Source organism: Musca autumnalis, unplaced genomic scaffold (assembly GCF_047663935.1).
Source record: "Musca autumnalis isolate F117 unplaced genomic scaffold, ASM4766393v1 scaffold_3, whole genome shotgun sequence".
Classification (NCBI taxonomy): domain Eukaryota; kingdom Metazoa; phylum Arthropoda; class Insecta; order Diptera; family Muscidae; genus Musca; species Musca autumnalis.
Genome location: NW_027411866.1, coordinates 52,910,482 through 52,925,137, shown reverse-complemented (window position 1 = coordinate 52,925,137; position 14,656 = coordinate 52,910,482). Strand labels below are relative to the sequence as shown.

Here is a 14,656-nt window from a genome sequence, read left to right as displayed (position 1 = left end):
TTCAAGAGGAATAACAGAAATTTGTTATTTCGTCTTCGCTGAAGTTACGAAACTTTCCTCCAGAAATGTATCGGTACAGGTCAACGTTTTAGACAGACTGCATAGAACGGTGCTCCCGGTGTTGTTAACTATCCAAATCCAGAATATCAAGGTTTAGGTCTAGTCGGTATTGCCCAATTTTATGTATTTCGCTCAATTCGGAAAATTGTAGATATTGGTCCATGTTTTGGAAAGAACAAAAATGTCGACCCATATGAGCTGTTTTGAAGGCAGTATTATTAGTTGAGATATGTATATGTACTACTCCTGTAATAAACCTAAATTAAATCAATTGTTCCTATTCACTTCAATACAGTTCGTGGTGGAGGGTATAAAAAGTTCGGCCCGGCCGAACTTAACGCTTTTCTTACTTGTTTCAGGCTCATATCTACTAAACTGCTAAGAATTTCGGTTTACTTTTGGAGGCAAAGTTGTAGCTATTGTTTTAAAGAAAAAAAAATTGTGAAAACATAAAATCCATCAAACTTTATCTTCAAGGTCAAAATCGTGAAGGCCAAATTTCTTTTATAATTTTTACTCAACCAACTACAAAAATGTACCCCAGATCTGCTAGAACAAACGAAATCTGTAGAAACGGTTCCTAAAGGTCAAAATTCCAAAAAAATGTAACTTTATCCATTTTCTCTGGTTCTCAGTTCAAAACTGAGCTATCCGCAGTTGTGCGCCCGCGAACGTGCATGTGATGTGAAAAATGACGGGACAAGTGTCTTCTTATTTTTGGTCTTCTATCACGCTGCGGTGTCAGAATATGGTTAATTTTCCATGACTAAAAAATTACGCACAGTGTTACGAAACAAGCCTTAATTTCGTTAAATATATTAGTGGCAGAATGTGTTACAAGTTTCCTTTTTAAAATTTAACCGAATGCAGTTGTGTGGTCGTATAAGCTATTCTGCCACCCGGTAAAATTACAGAAAATATATTGATGTACAAAACACGATACTTACTCAACTTCACGTTTCTCGGCTTCTTCCTGGGACAAATCCTCTTCAACGGAATAATCCAAAATTGGTTTAACGCCAAATGAACGCAGCCTGCAATTGTCATTTGCCACAAGAAAAGAAATGTTCAAAACATTAGAATTGCTTAAAAATTCAAAAATTACATACAAATGTATACAAATATAATCATGCTACGCTATAAGCAAAAATTATTACTGGGTGGATGCAATTGAAAGATATGTGTGTAAGCTTATGTGTGTTATAATTGATCACTGGATATCGATGAATTCGAATATAATAGAAATTTAATCATGCGAAAGAAGGTTGTTATTTTTCTGTGTATCACTCGCTAATTCACTTAGACATTACGATGAGGCGATTTGGATGAAATTTAGTGGAATTAAGATATTTATAAGTTATTGAAAAAAACAACAATAATATATTATAATTTTACTCTGAAATTATGGATGATTAATTTTTGAAAGAAGCTAAATTTTTGAGTTAAATTTTGAATCTCTAGGGGCTTTAAAGCCACCTTAAATTTTTTTATTTTCCAAAATTATAATAAATTCATTATTTCCAAAAATAAAAACACAAATTCATCAACCCTAAATCGCTTCATCTTATTGTACAACTTAAGTAGATAGCAGAACATATGGAGGTATTTTAGAATTGTTTATTAAACAATTGAATAACAATTCAAGCGCCGGGGTGTCATATACACTTTTGGGTGAAATGGGTAAACATGATGATGATGATGACGATGATGATATTCGTAGCTACATAAAATGTGATTTCTCACAACGACATTGCCAACCATGTACAACCAGTGAATGCTGTTAGAACATTTTTCACCGTGAAATCATAATAAACCAAGGAAACGCATACATGTACACATTAATAAGTATACCATACAGAATATTATTAGACGAACAATGAAAGACACAATTCGGAAATTATGTATGTCCTTGACAGCGAGAGTTAGACAAACAATGATTGATTGACGCACAGAGAAAAATATGAAAGTAGAAATGCTTTTTTTAGTGATTCGTTTAAATTTTGATTAAATTCAATCACAGTTTTTAGCTTGTGTGGAAAGAAACGCCACCAACAGAGGACCAATTCAATTCAAATTGAGTTGCCAATTTTTTCACGTGATTTAATATGATGATAGGTCATAATATTCTATTCTTTATTTTAATGTTGAGAGATAAATTTAAAATAAATTTATAACGCTGCCAATTGGAGGTCGAGGAGATATCTAACAAATAATGTGTGTGTGATACAATTGAGAACAATTTTATTTAGAACAAATAAAATTTGGTATACAAATAAGACATGTCCGGACAAAGTCTGAAGAATCTTCCGAAGAAATGTGAAGAAAATCTGTTATGTGCGTGAATATAAAAAACTATTTTAAGTAGCGAAGACGCTAGTTATCGGAGTCGCCATTTGGCGGAGACACCTTCTGTGTAGTATAACAGATATATAATCTGTTCTACTTCAGAATGACAGATTCGTTCGAGGGTAAAAACGACCAAAACATATATCGATTGACCATTCGACATGCACATATAAAAGGTATCGTTTCCGAAAACGTGTAGAACTAAGCATTTCATTGTAGAAAATTTGAGAAAAATTAAAATTTTTTAAATCATTTTTTCGAAAGCAGAGACAATTACACCGTTTTCAGATGTAATTCGAATCATTGTAGTTGTAATTCGAGAATTCCAGTTGTAATTCATAACATTTCATTTGTAACTCGATTATTCTATTTGTAGTTCGAAACATTTCACTTGTAATTCGAATTATTCCATTTGTAAATCGAATTTATCCATTTGTAAGTCGAATTATTGCATTTGTAATTCGAATTATTGCATTTGTAATTCGAGTTATTCCATTTGAAATTCGAATTATTCTATTTGTAATTCAAATTATTCCATTTGTAATTCGTATTGTTTTATTTGTAATTCGAATTATTCCATTTGTAATTCAAATCTTTTATTTGTAATTCGAATTATTCCATTTGTAATTCGAAACATTTCAAATGAATTGATTCGAATTACATATGGAGTAATACGAATTATAATGGAATAATTCCGATTAGAAATGAAATAATTCAAATGGAGTAATTCGAATTACAACTGGAATATTTCGAATTACAAATGGAATAATTCGAATTACAAATAGAATAATTCGAATAACAAATAGAATAATTCGAATTACAAATGGAATAATTCCAATTACAAATGGAATAAATCGAATTACCAATGGAATAAATCGAATTACAAATAAAATGTTACGAATTACATTTAAAATAATTCGAATATCATCTAAAAAAGTGTACATCGAGAAAATATATCGAACATGGCTTTTGGAGCCTGGATGTATGTATGTAGGACATCCAAAACAACCTGGATCTGGATTCTTGTTCTATGAAAACTTGAAATGAAAAATATTTCCTTTATAATTTTTTTCATTTGACAGATTTTTTCTCCTTTATAAAAGTTTTCATTTCACATTTTCATAGAAATAGAATTGAGCCCCTTGCCTGTGATTGCTCATCGCAGAACAACCATCCTTCTATCACTCGACAAGTTAGAGACGACAATCACTGTGGAACTTACAACGGGTCAAGATAGAGCTTTATAATTTGATACAAAAGTTTATATTACTTCTAGGATAATTGGTATAGAAAATGGGTTACATCGGTCCACGTTTTGATATAGCTCCCACAGAACGGTACCTTCCGATTTTCGGTATTTTGAATGTCTTAGCACCATTATCCTACCAAAATGGCTGAAATTTGGTATTTTGTCTTCTTTGAGCTTACAAAACTTTCCTCCAAAAATTTTTCAGTATAGGTTCAAGTGTTGATATAGCCCTCATAGAGCGGTACCTTCCGATTTTCGGTTTTTTGGAGGTGTTGGACACATTATCCTACAAAATGGCTGAAATTTGGTATTTAGTTCTCCTTGGGGCTACAAAACTTTCCCCCAGAAATTTGTCAGTATAGGTCCACGTGTTGAAATAGTCCCATAGAACGGAAGCTCCCGATTTCTGGTATTTTGTAGGTTTTTTAAACATCACGGTAATACTCTTGAAATTTCCTATTCTTCATCTTAAACCCAACGAGCAATATCCACAAAACAATCACTATCTCATTTCCTTCTTCATCTTCAATTCATCAAGGAATACCTCTTAAAAATCTATCATCATATTTACCTCATGAGCATCACCTTCGACCAAGGATGAACGCGGTCTCCGAGTGAAGCTGTCACCTACATATACTATTAGATGGATGGGTATCCTTAAACCTAACTTAATCTAACCATACTAGTTAATCTACAAAGTCTTTCCAAGTGGTCGACAACATGGAGTTGTTGCAGCTGTGTTCAACATTTGAAACCGTCGATGTCAAAGATGGGTAAAACTTCATCACCATCGTCTGTGGCAGTGAAAAAGACAGCATCAGGCCCATTGTTGTTAGACGCATCTATTTATTTATGTGCTTGATCTTGAAGATTGTAGACTGACATTATGGTTCTACTTAAACAAAGGGCTTATTGCATATTGTAACTAACGACCACAACCTACATACATATCTACGAAGTTGTAAGTTGGCATCTTGCACAAAAGTGTAACAAGTTCGACCAATGGGAAATTAGTTCCCACATTTTAGTGGAAATTTTCACTAGCATCCACTTTCATAATAGTTCGTAGTTATCTATCTTCTCTTCCAAATTGGCAAAAGCGTAAATTATTTATTTTATTTTATTTTTTTTTTTTTTTTTTTTTTTTTTGTAGAAACAAAGGAACATGCAATGTTTAACAAATTACAACATTAATAACGCGATGTAAAAGTAATGAAACATGTGGTAATAGGCCTGTTCGATAACTTCGCAAGTAAAAGTATTTGCAAGTACTTGGAACTACATCTCATTTCTCTTTTACTGAACAAGTTTTTTATCGAACAGCATTTTGAAAAAGTTTGTACAAACTTTTGGCTTATCGAACAGACCTAATGTGAAACAAAAATTGAAGGAAATCAAATAAAGAATAAGAAAAGAAAAACCTCTCAAGTGTTGGCACAATTTTATGACGATCCTCGCCCGCAACAAAATGACCATAGAATGAGGACTTCATTAATAAGTCGAAGAGAGTGCCACCCAGGACAGTTTTGGCAAATTTCATCAACTGGTGTGGTTGTAGCGTAAAAACATGTGTATGTGTGTTTGTATTGTTGAGGCATAAGCGCATTATTGGGAAAATAATTTTGCAAATCAAAACATAGGCAGGTTCATAATAAATCCAAAAAAGTAAAAGCAGATGTAATGGAGGTGTTTGTTCATGGGTATGTCAGCCCATATTTTCAAAAATAAAACATTATCCACAGCATTAAAAAAGGAACCAAATGAAAATAAAAGAAGAAAAGACAAAAGAAAAGCGTTAATTAATTTCTGTAAGAGCATATAAAATTACCTTTCAAGTGTTGGTATGATTTTGATTTGATCTTCGCCAGCAACAAAGTGTCCATAGAATGTTGCCTTCATCAGAGCTGTAAACAATTTTTCTCCCAGTATTGTATTTGCCACTTTCATAAGCTAAATTCAGTCAACAATTTCAAAATTCATTTCAATTTCAATTGTGTGTTAGCATTTTCGTTTTATTTACAAAGTGAGAATAAGAAGAAGAGAATAAAATACAAGTTTTGTTTTTGGATAAAGAGCACTTTAGATTAGAAGATTTTTTAAGGATTTTATAATTATTAACATTCACTCATTCAATCACTCTTAAAAATTAAAATTTTCTAACGAAAATGATTATCAAGAAGAAAAAAAAACAATAAAATAATATAGAGAATTATGCTGACAAAGTAAAACGTAAGCTTGCCAACAAAATTAATCGATAAATGTATAAATATATGTACCTATATGTTTATCATTTTTGCATAGACCCAATCTGAATATGCAACATTTGTTGGTGGTTTCATAGATAGAGGAAAATGTAACAAAAAATAAACGAAACAATACAAATTGAAAAAATATATACAAATTATGATTCACAGCATATTTTTAACAATCCTTGAAAAACTATTATTTAATTTCACTTATTTCATTAATTTGTTTCATTTCATTTGTTGACTAAATGTATTTTTTTAAATTGTCAGGCTTATTTCAAGAGTTCTTGTTCTAATACTTTATTAAAACAATTTTTAAATATTTACATATTGAAGTTTCAGGGCCCCCTGCATCCGAGGGCCTGTTCTGGACTTTACGACAGGTGCTGCGTAAGCTCAGCCCGCAGTGGGTCGTCGTCATCAGAATACGCGACTACCCCTCCCCAATAGTAGCATTCTGTCCTCGGAAATAGCTCTACATTTTACACGGTCAATGAGGACCAGAATTAACGCAGACTGTCATAGTTCGCCAGACATAACCATCATGTCAGCTGGTCTGACAAATGACGTTACCTGGCAACCCGTTGTTTCTCTGGGATCAGACCATATACCCATAATTATATCCATCAATAGACCTCCCGATTTCATCACTTCTGAACGCCGCACTTTTGTCAATCATGGGAAAGCTAATTGGCCTTTTCAGAGATCTGTCCAACCCTTCTAATGTTCGGGTATCAGAAAAGACGTTCCGAGACATCATCACTGTTGCAACCGCTCGCCACATACTGCTCGTCGAATACCCGTGATGATCTTCGTTGTGCCAACCACAGTGACTCCAGAGTCACGGAGCTGACACTGGAAGTTAAGAGCCTAAGCGGAACAAGTGGTTAAGTCATCTGATGAGTCGCAATATTGGGGCCGAAATAAGTAAGTTGTTGGCAACGGTTAAGTTACTCTCGAACCCTGGAAAGAAGAAAGATAGGACCTCAGTCACGTTTGGGGACGTTACGCTGACTGATCCGAATCGTCGTCATCACAAAACGCGACTACCCCTCCCCAACATTAGCCGGACACGCAGCACTTAAAACCAGCCATTGATGTCCGAATTCCAAAAAATGCATCCCTTTATCAAATTAATTGCAATGGGCTCCAAGGTAAGATCGAGGAAAAGGTGGATTTTGTGTGTCGAAAGAATATCATAGTCGCCGCGGTGCAGGAAACCAAGCTCAACAACAACTGCAGCTTTCAGCGTTATGATGGTTAGAACGTACTGAGAAAGGATCGCGCCAATGAGTGGAGTAGATTACCTTTCCTATTGCACCAGTCTTTTTAATACAGACCTATCTCGCTTGAACTTGGCTCTAATGACTCGTACGTGGAGTGTCAGGTATGGAACCGTCGAGGTAGATTTGCTTAACGTATACATCCCGCCGATAAATAGCTGTACTCCAGGTTATCGACCCAACATTAGAAGGTCATAACCGTCTGGTCTTGGGGGACTTTAATGCTCAACATGAGTTGTTGCACTCTGTCTCAGGAAATAGCTCTACGTTTTACACGGTTAATGAGGACCAGAATTAGCGGAGAGTGCCATAGTTCGCCAGACATAACCATCGTGTCACCTGGTCTGGCAAATGACGTCACCTGGCAACCCGTTGTTTCTCTGGGATCAGGTCATATGCCCATAATTGTCTCCATCAGCAGACCGCCCAATTTCATCACCTCTGAACGCCGCACTTTCGTCGATCATGGGAAAGCTAATTGGCCTTTTCAGAGATCTGTCCAACCCTTCTAATCTTCGGATATCAAAAAAGACGTTCCGAGACATCATCACTGTTGCAACCGCTCGCCACCTACTGCTCGTCGAATACCCAAAGTGAGACCAAATTTCCCAGCAGAAGCGACGGGATACGTAAAAAGCTTCGGTGTGCCAACCACAGTGACTCCAGAGTCAGGGAACTGAAACAGGATGTTAACAGGTTGGTCGGTTAGCCTAAGGGGAACAAATGGTTAGGTCATCTGAAGAGTCGCAAAATTGGAGCCGAAATAAGTAAATTGTGGGCAACGGTTAAATCGTTCTCGAACGCTTGGCAACGTTACGCTGACTGATCCCATGAGGTGCGCAAAATATTTTGACCAACAATTTGTCGAGCATTCCGGGAGTGACAGGGCGAAGAGAAGAGTACTACGTCGCATTATATCTCTTCCTGCCGAGGATGGTGACAGACGAGGATGCCAGCAAAGGTAATTCGTATATATACCAATTTCGCTTTTGTCTTGAAGTTATCCAGTTGCCGACTGTCACCGTAAGCAGCACAGTACGTAACTAGCACTGTACGCCATTCCACACATATTAGTCGATGACCAGAGCAAGCCCTGCGATAGCACAGTGTTGGTGCCGCTCGACTTATCAAACCCCTTTGATATTGTCAAGCACTACACACAGTTTAAGGACATTGAGCGGGTAGACTGTCTGTCTAATATTGAAACGTTGAATAATCAATTATATGTGTGGACGCCAGTCGTACGTGGAAACAGGGAGTTCCCCAAGGTGGGGTGATATCCACCTCTAGATGTCGTTAAGATCGTAACATATGCGAATGTTTGTAAGATCTTGGCGTCAGGTACCTTCACTGATGACATTTGTTAAAGACTAATCATACAAACTTTTTCACGGGAAGAATATGCAAATATTCGCCCCTAAATCTACGGCCACTCTGTTCACCACATGGAATGCAGAGGTGAGCACCGAGTTGGATGTCATGCTCGATGGCAGCAGAATTCCGACCACCAAGTACCCAAAGATTATAGGGGTCAAATTTGACAGCATGTTCACGTCGTCCGCACATGCCACAGCTATATGCGACAAGCTGAGATGAAGGAACAAGGTCCTCAAGTCCCTACACAAAGGGAAAAAGTCGATTCAAAATTAACACCGTATGGTATCAACATAAGTAGAGGTGCTCTTTTTTTTTTTTTTTTTTTTTTTTTTTGACCACGGCTCTTGTCATTTTTTTGAATCTAACCACTAATGGAGTTAATATGAGCACCATTTTTATATTTCGACCACAAACGTGCTCACTTTGACCACGGTACGTTGCCAGTTCTCGAAACCGTTGACACCATTTCGTGGTCAAATTGACAACGGTGTGCTCATTTCGATTACAAACAGTGTTAATACACTATCGACAACGGATGTGGGTCAGTTTGACCACGTATGATGTCATTTTTTCCTTGGGTATAGCCGGCAGCACTTTGTGTGCAGATAAGGAAACCTTGCTGACCGCATATAACGCAATAAGTTGGTCGGTGCTTAGCTATGGGGCGCCTGTGTGGTCCGTAAATATAAGTTCCACGCGATAGAAAAATATCCAAACCTGCCAGAATGTCGTGCTGTGAACTGTAACAGGATGCCTCCTCATGTCTTCAATGGACCATTTGCATGAGGAGACAAAGATTCTTTTAGTACAGCAACACGATGGCATGCTTTCGTGGCAGTACTTGCTCGGGTGTTATCATGAGAGTCAGTCGCAGATGCCATACACAACTATGGTGTGAATGTGGTCCTCGGAGAACATCCCCAATCTATCGCAGCTGAGAAACCAGAGTATTTCTGGCTCAACTATGCTCGGTTGGTGCAGCAGTCTGATTTCCCATAGTAAAATGATCGATGACCCCGTGCAAAATATCTGTCCAGCATGCGGTACACTGGAGCTTTTCAACTGCAGTGCCAAATCTACTCAACTAACTCCAGAAACTCTATGGCAACAACCCATTGAAGATTAAGCAGAAAATGAGCGTACAAATGTAAAATAGTACAACAACATTGGCTGACCTGGCCAATGCACCCACAAAATATACATTTATTGAAAAAGCATATATCCCATATTTCATTCAACTTTTTTTACCGGCCTTATTCATAGTTTTGATATATTGAACATAACTGCACGCCTAATTGAATGCCAAAATTTTTAGTAGGCCGTAAATGCAGAGTGAAAGAAGTGGAGCCAAAAACTACTTCCATTTGTTATGGAGTAAACAATCAAATCAGCAATTGCACAATTATTGATTGGTAGAAGACGCCGGATTGTCTCCCACCCATTATTTCAGCTGAACCACAGCATTTGTAGGTGGGCGTGTGACACAATGACAGAGGTGTGTTCTATTCTTTTCAGCCAAAACGTGTCATTATGTAAAAACATGGTGACGGGTTTCTAACGTCCTTTTTTATAAATGATTGCCAAACTACATTTTGGCAAATAAATAGAACATCTTTCAGATCTGAGAACAAATATTTTTTATTCTTTACTTCTTCTAACCATTTGACTCAACGACAGCTGAGACAGGCTGTAGGTAGAATAAAAGAAAGCAAAAATGTGGTGAAATAGCAGCACCGGCTGCAATTGCTTAATGTCACGAGCGACATACTAAAAATAATACACCTTCTTTCACACCTCCCAGCCAGAACAGAAACAACGTTGTTCACCTGACCAGAACCCATTAAAAATGAAACAGTCAACAAATAAACAGCAACAACAACAACGCGGTCATTGCAAATTGCCAAACAAACGGAAAAGATTCCCTCATGAAAAACTCATACATATAAAGCAGAGACATTCATTACATGCCGGTAATGACGATAACAAATAAAACAATTTCGATATAGTTGATTTGAACTTTAAAAATAGTCGGATACCCGTGTATATTCTTCATACATACATATGCATGTAGCTTACCCTCATGCTGGCAGCAATTATCCAATACATTGTATTTTTTGTGTTTACAGAAAAGTTTCACATTGGGGGTAGTAAGTGGGAATCGCAAATACAGATGTCATGTTGACTTGATGACTCAAATATATTTTAAAATATATAATAGGCTATAGAATTTTGAATTTTAGTTCAATAACAGTTGATGTTATTTGGAATTATTGTAAAAAAATAACAAGTAAAAAGCGTTAAGTTCAAATCAGGCGGCACCGTTATACGAGGAGGCTATTCCAAAAACTCGGTCCTATGTCCTATGTCATTTTTGGGAGATAAGATTCTTGACCTCGAGGAACACTTAATGCCAAATTATAGCTAATTCGGTCTTAAAATGTAGCTACAAACGTTATAATACTTCAAATCGGGCGGTACCGCTATATAGGGGCTATATCAAAACCTGGACCTAGGACCATAATTTTGGTACAAAAGTTTCTTGACCTCTAGGAACCCTAAGTGCCAAATTATAGCTAATTCGGTCTGAAAATGTGGCTACAAACGTCATAATACTTCAAATCGGGCGTTAGCGCTATATGAAGGCTATACCAAAACCTGGACCTAGGACCATAATTTTTGGTACATAAGTTTCTTGACCTCTAGGAACCCTAAGTGCCAAATTATAGCTAATTCGGTCTGAAAATGTGGCTACAAACGTCATAATATGTACTTCAAATCGGGCGGTACCGCTATATAGGGACTATACCAAAACCTGGACCCAGGACCATAATTTTTGGTAGATACAATTCCTGACTAAATTATGGCTAGTTCGGTCTGAAAATGAGACTAAAAATGTCAAAATACCTAAAATCGGGCGTCACCGTAGATCGATATAGCCCACCTTCGACTTGACCTGCTTGCAAACAAAAGAAATATCTTTCCAAAATTTCAGCGTTCTATCTCTATTTTTGTAGATTCTATAGTTGTTGTTGTAGCAGTATTTTATATGTTTGTATGTTCTTTTCTGTTTAATCTGACTTTGGATCTATCTCCAGTTCAAGAAATGTGGCTGCTTCGATAAGTTGTAACCACAAAGCTACTGGAGTTAGTTGAGTTGGTTTGGTAGGGTAGTAAAGGTGCAATATGTCGTGCGGGCCTGTGCCGCAAGCTGGGCAGAAGTTTAGCACGGTGTCATCGATCCTTGCGCAATGGGAATTCTGACGGCTGTACCATCCCGAGCGTAGTTGATCCAAAACAATGTACTCTGTATTTTTCACTGCGTAGCCCTAACATTTCTAAAGAGGCTATATCAAAACGAGAACCTATACGGGCGATTCTCTGCAAGAATGTGGTATATCCTCACAAAGACTATATATAAAAGTTTACATATTCATGTAAGATAATGCGGCTAAAACCTTGAAAATACCGAATATAGGGCGGTACCGCTCTATGGAGGCTGTATGAAAACGTAGACCTTATACCGACAAATTTCAGGGAGAACGTTTTGTAGTCTCAATAAAGACTTCTTAATATCAAATATAAGACATTTCGGTAAGATAATAATAATTGTTCCACAAACATCCCAGACGGGACAGGGGAGACTTCTCTCATATCAATGAGTGCACCCCGATTCATATTAGCTCAATGATATGGGACCTACTGTTTATCGCCGAGTCCGAACGGCGTGCCTTACGACACCACTTTATAGAGAAGTTTTACATGGCTGAAATACTCAGGAAATGTCGCCAACATTACTGAGGGGTATTTTGCCACCGTTGAAATTTTTGATGTTGCCTGGCCGGGGAATCGAACCCACGACCTTCTGCGTGCAAGGCGGGTGTGCATACCATTGCACCACGGTGGCATTATCGGTAAGATAATGTGGTTAAATCTTCAAGATACCAAAAATCCGGAGGTACCGTTCTATGGGACCATAACAACACGCTGACCTACGCTGATCAATTTCTGCGGCAATGTTTTGTAGCCACAAAGATGACTTAACAACAAAATTCACCACTGGTAAGATAATGTGTCTAAAACCTTAAAAATAGCGAAATCGGGAGGTACTGTTCTATGGGGGCTATAACTAAACGTGGACATATACTGACAAATTGCGGGGAGAATGTTTTGTAGCCCAGAAGAAGACCACACAGAAAAAAAATTTACCCATTTGATAAAAAAATTCAAAGATTCAATCAAAAATTTATCGATTTTCCGCCGATAAAAAAATTGTCATATTGACAAAATTCTATAAAATTATTTGATCACAAAGTAAAAATACCACTGATAAAATATTTCACATATTGACAAAAATAATGTTTTTTTGTAATATTTATAATTGTTTACATACAAATGAACTGTTTTCCAATGTACAACAAAATCTGAAACTTCCAAAACTATGCTCTTGCATGGACTGTGCGAATAATTTCATATGGGTATCTACGAGTATCTTACAGATTCAAGATATCGATTTTTAATTTCTTCTATCCCCACCTCCTAAAAGCCACAGCCATACGCCAAAAAGGCCAGCAATTAATCCGTCGGACACATCTTCCATTGCTAACGTCACAGAGTGCCCCACTTGGAGAAAAATAAAACAACAAAAATCCGCAGATCTATAACATACAAAAATATACTATATGTATATTTAAACTTTTAAATACGTACGTACATCCATACATAGCAGATAATAGGTATAATATATAGAACAGTCAATAAACATTTGGGGGGATTGGCTCGTCCCAATGAAACATTCGCAGTAACAATAGTTGAGAATTTTGCCATTTATATGGTTTTTTTTCTCCCTTTCAAGGGAGATAGAGAGACAGCAAGTATAAGTGCTTCATGAGAGCAAAAGCAGAAAATGCTCACAATATTAGAGATTGCGTGTTGGCCTATCGGTTGGTTTATTTCTGGGGGCTTGTCACTAACATTTGACTGTGTGTGTCTGCATTATAAATGGGGGTTTGAGTTTTAGTTTTGCACTGCTGTTTTGTTGTTGTTGTTGTTGTTTTTTTTGTTATTCATGCAGCACCGCAACAGCATTCACACACACAAAACCCCATACAAGTGAAGAGCATCTTAAATGGCTATTATAAGACTGCAAACTCAACACATTTGCCGGTAGTTTGGCCGCAATTGTGTTGAAACGAGACCCGGTTATTTGCACGCACACACCCACAGCCTCTTCCTTCGACATTAGTACATGCATACCTAAGTATGTATATTTTTGTTGTGCCTTCTTTCTGTATCTTGTTCTGCAAGAAATAAAGTTTTTGCCATAATTTTCCGACATTTTTCTTGGAAAAACGTGAGACCTTGTTGTTGGCCTTCCTTATTTAACCAGTCAGTCACCTGAGTGCATGTAAAAAATATGTATACTCGTACAGTGGACTCTTCTTACCATGAAATGGTTAATATTTTGTAACATTCTAGTGTGATTTCTTGTCGGACCGATCAATTATAATCGGCGATCAATTAAAGCGGCGCCAGTATGGTCCGCGAATATAAGTGCAACGCGATGGAAAAAGCTTCAAACCTGAGAACTGCAATAGGGTGCCTCCTCATGTCTTCAGTGGATCATCTGAGAGGAGATAAAGATACTTCCAGAACAGCAACACAATGTCATGCTCTCGATGCATTACTTGCTCGGGTGTCACGTGAGAGCCATACTAATCACCATATGATTTATATGATACCAAGGCATTTCAGGAAGGAACCGTGATCTAGAAAGAGAGGTCCAATGTTACAAGAGAAAACCTCTAGATCAACAAGCCTATCAAGCAGGTTTAAACAGCATTCACACTGTTACAGTCGTTGATGTCATAAACAACTATGGCGTGAAAGCAGTCCTCGGAGAACATCCCCCCTCAATTGCAGCTGAGAAACGTCAGCTGCCACGACAATCCAGAGTAGTGTTTGCTCAACTCGGGACGGTGTAACCGTCTGATCGATGACACCCAGCATGCGGCACAGGCCCGCACAACACACTTCACCTTTTAACTGCCCTGCTAAACCTATTCATCTAACTCCAGTGGATCTGTGCTTACATCCCA

At 37.3% G+C, this 14,656-nt stretch overlaps 1 protein-coding gene across 4 annotated transcripts in view; it reads right to left on the bottom strand.

The window, feature by feature from the left end:
* slgA (proline dehydrogenase slgA) overlaps positions 1-14,656 on the bottom strand; it is a 71,624-nt gene that overhangs the window by 31,696 nt on the left and 25,272 nt on the right. For 2 of the 4 annotated variants that reach the window (XM_073976647.1, XM_073976645.1), the window contains exons 3-4: positions 5,484-5,605; positions 1,008-1,094 (exon numbers count right to left, since the gene is read on the bottom strand). In XM_073976647.1, the coding sequence (XP_073832748.1) occupies positions 1,008-1,094; positions 5,484-5,605 (209 nt within the window). Of the gene's footprint in view, positions 1-1,007; positions 1,095-5,076; positions 5,199-5,483; positions 5,606-14,656 lie in introns of all 4 variants that reach the window. The other 2 variants (XM_073976646.1, XM_073976649.1) reach the window with 1 other exon arrangement.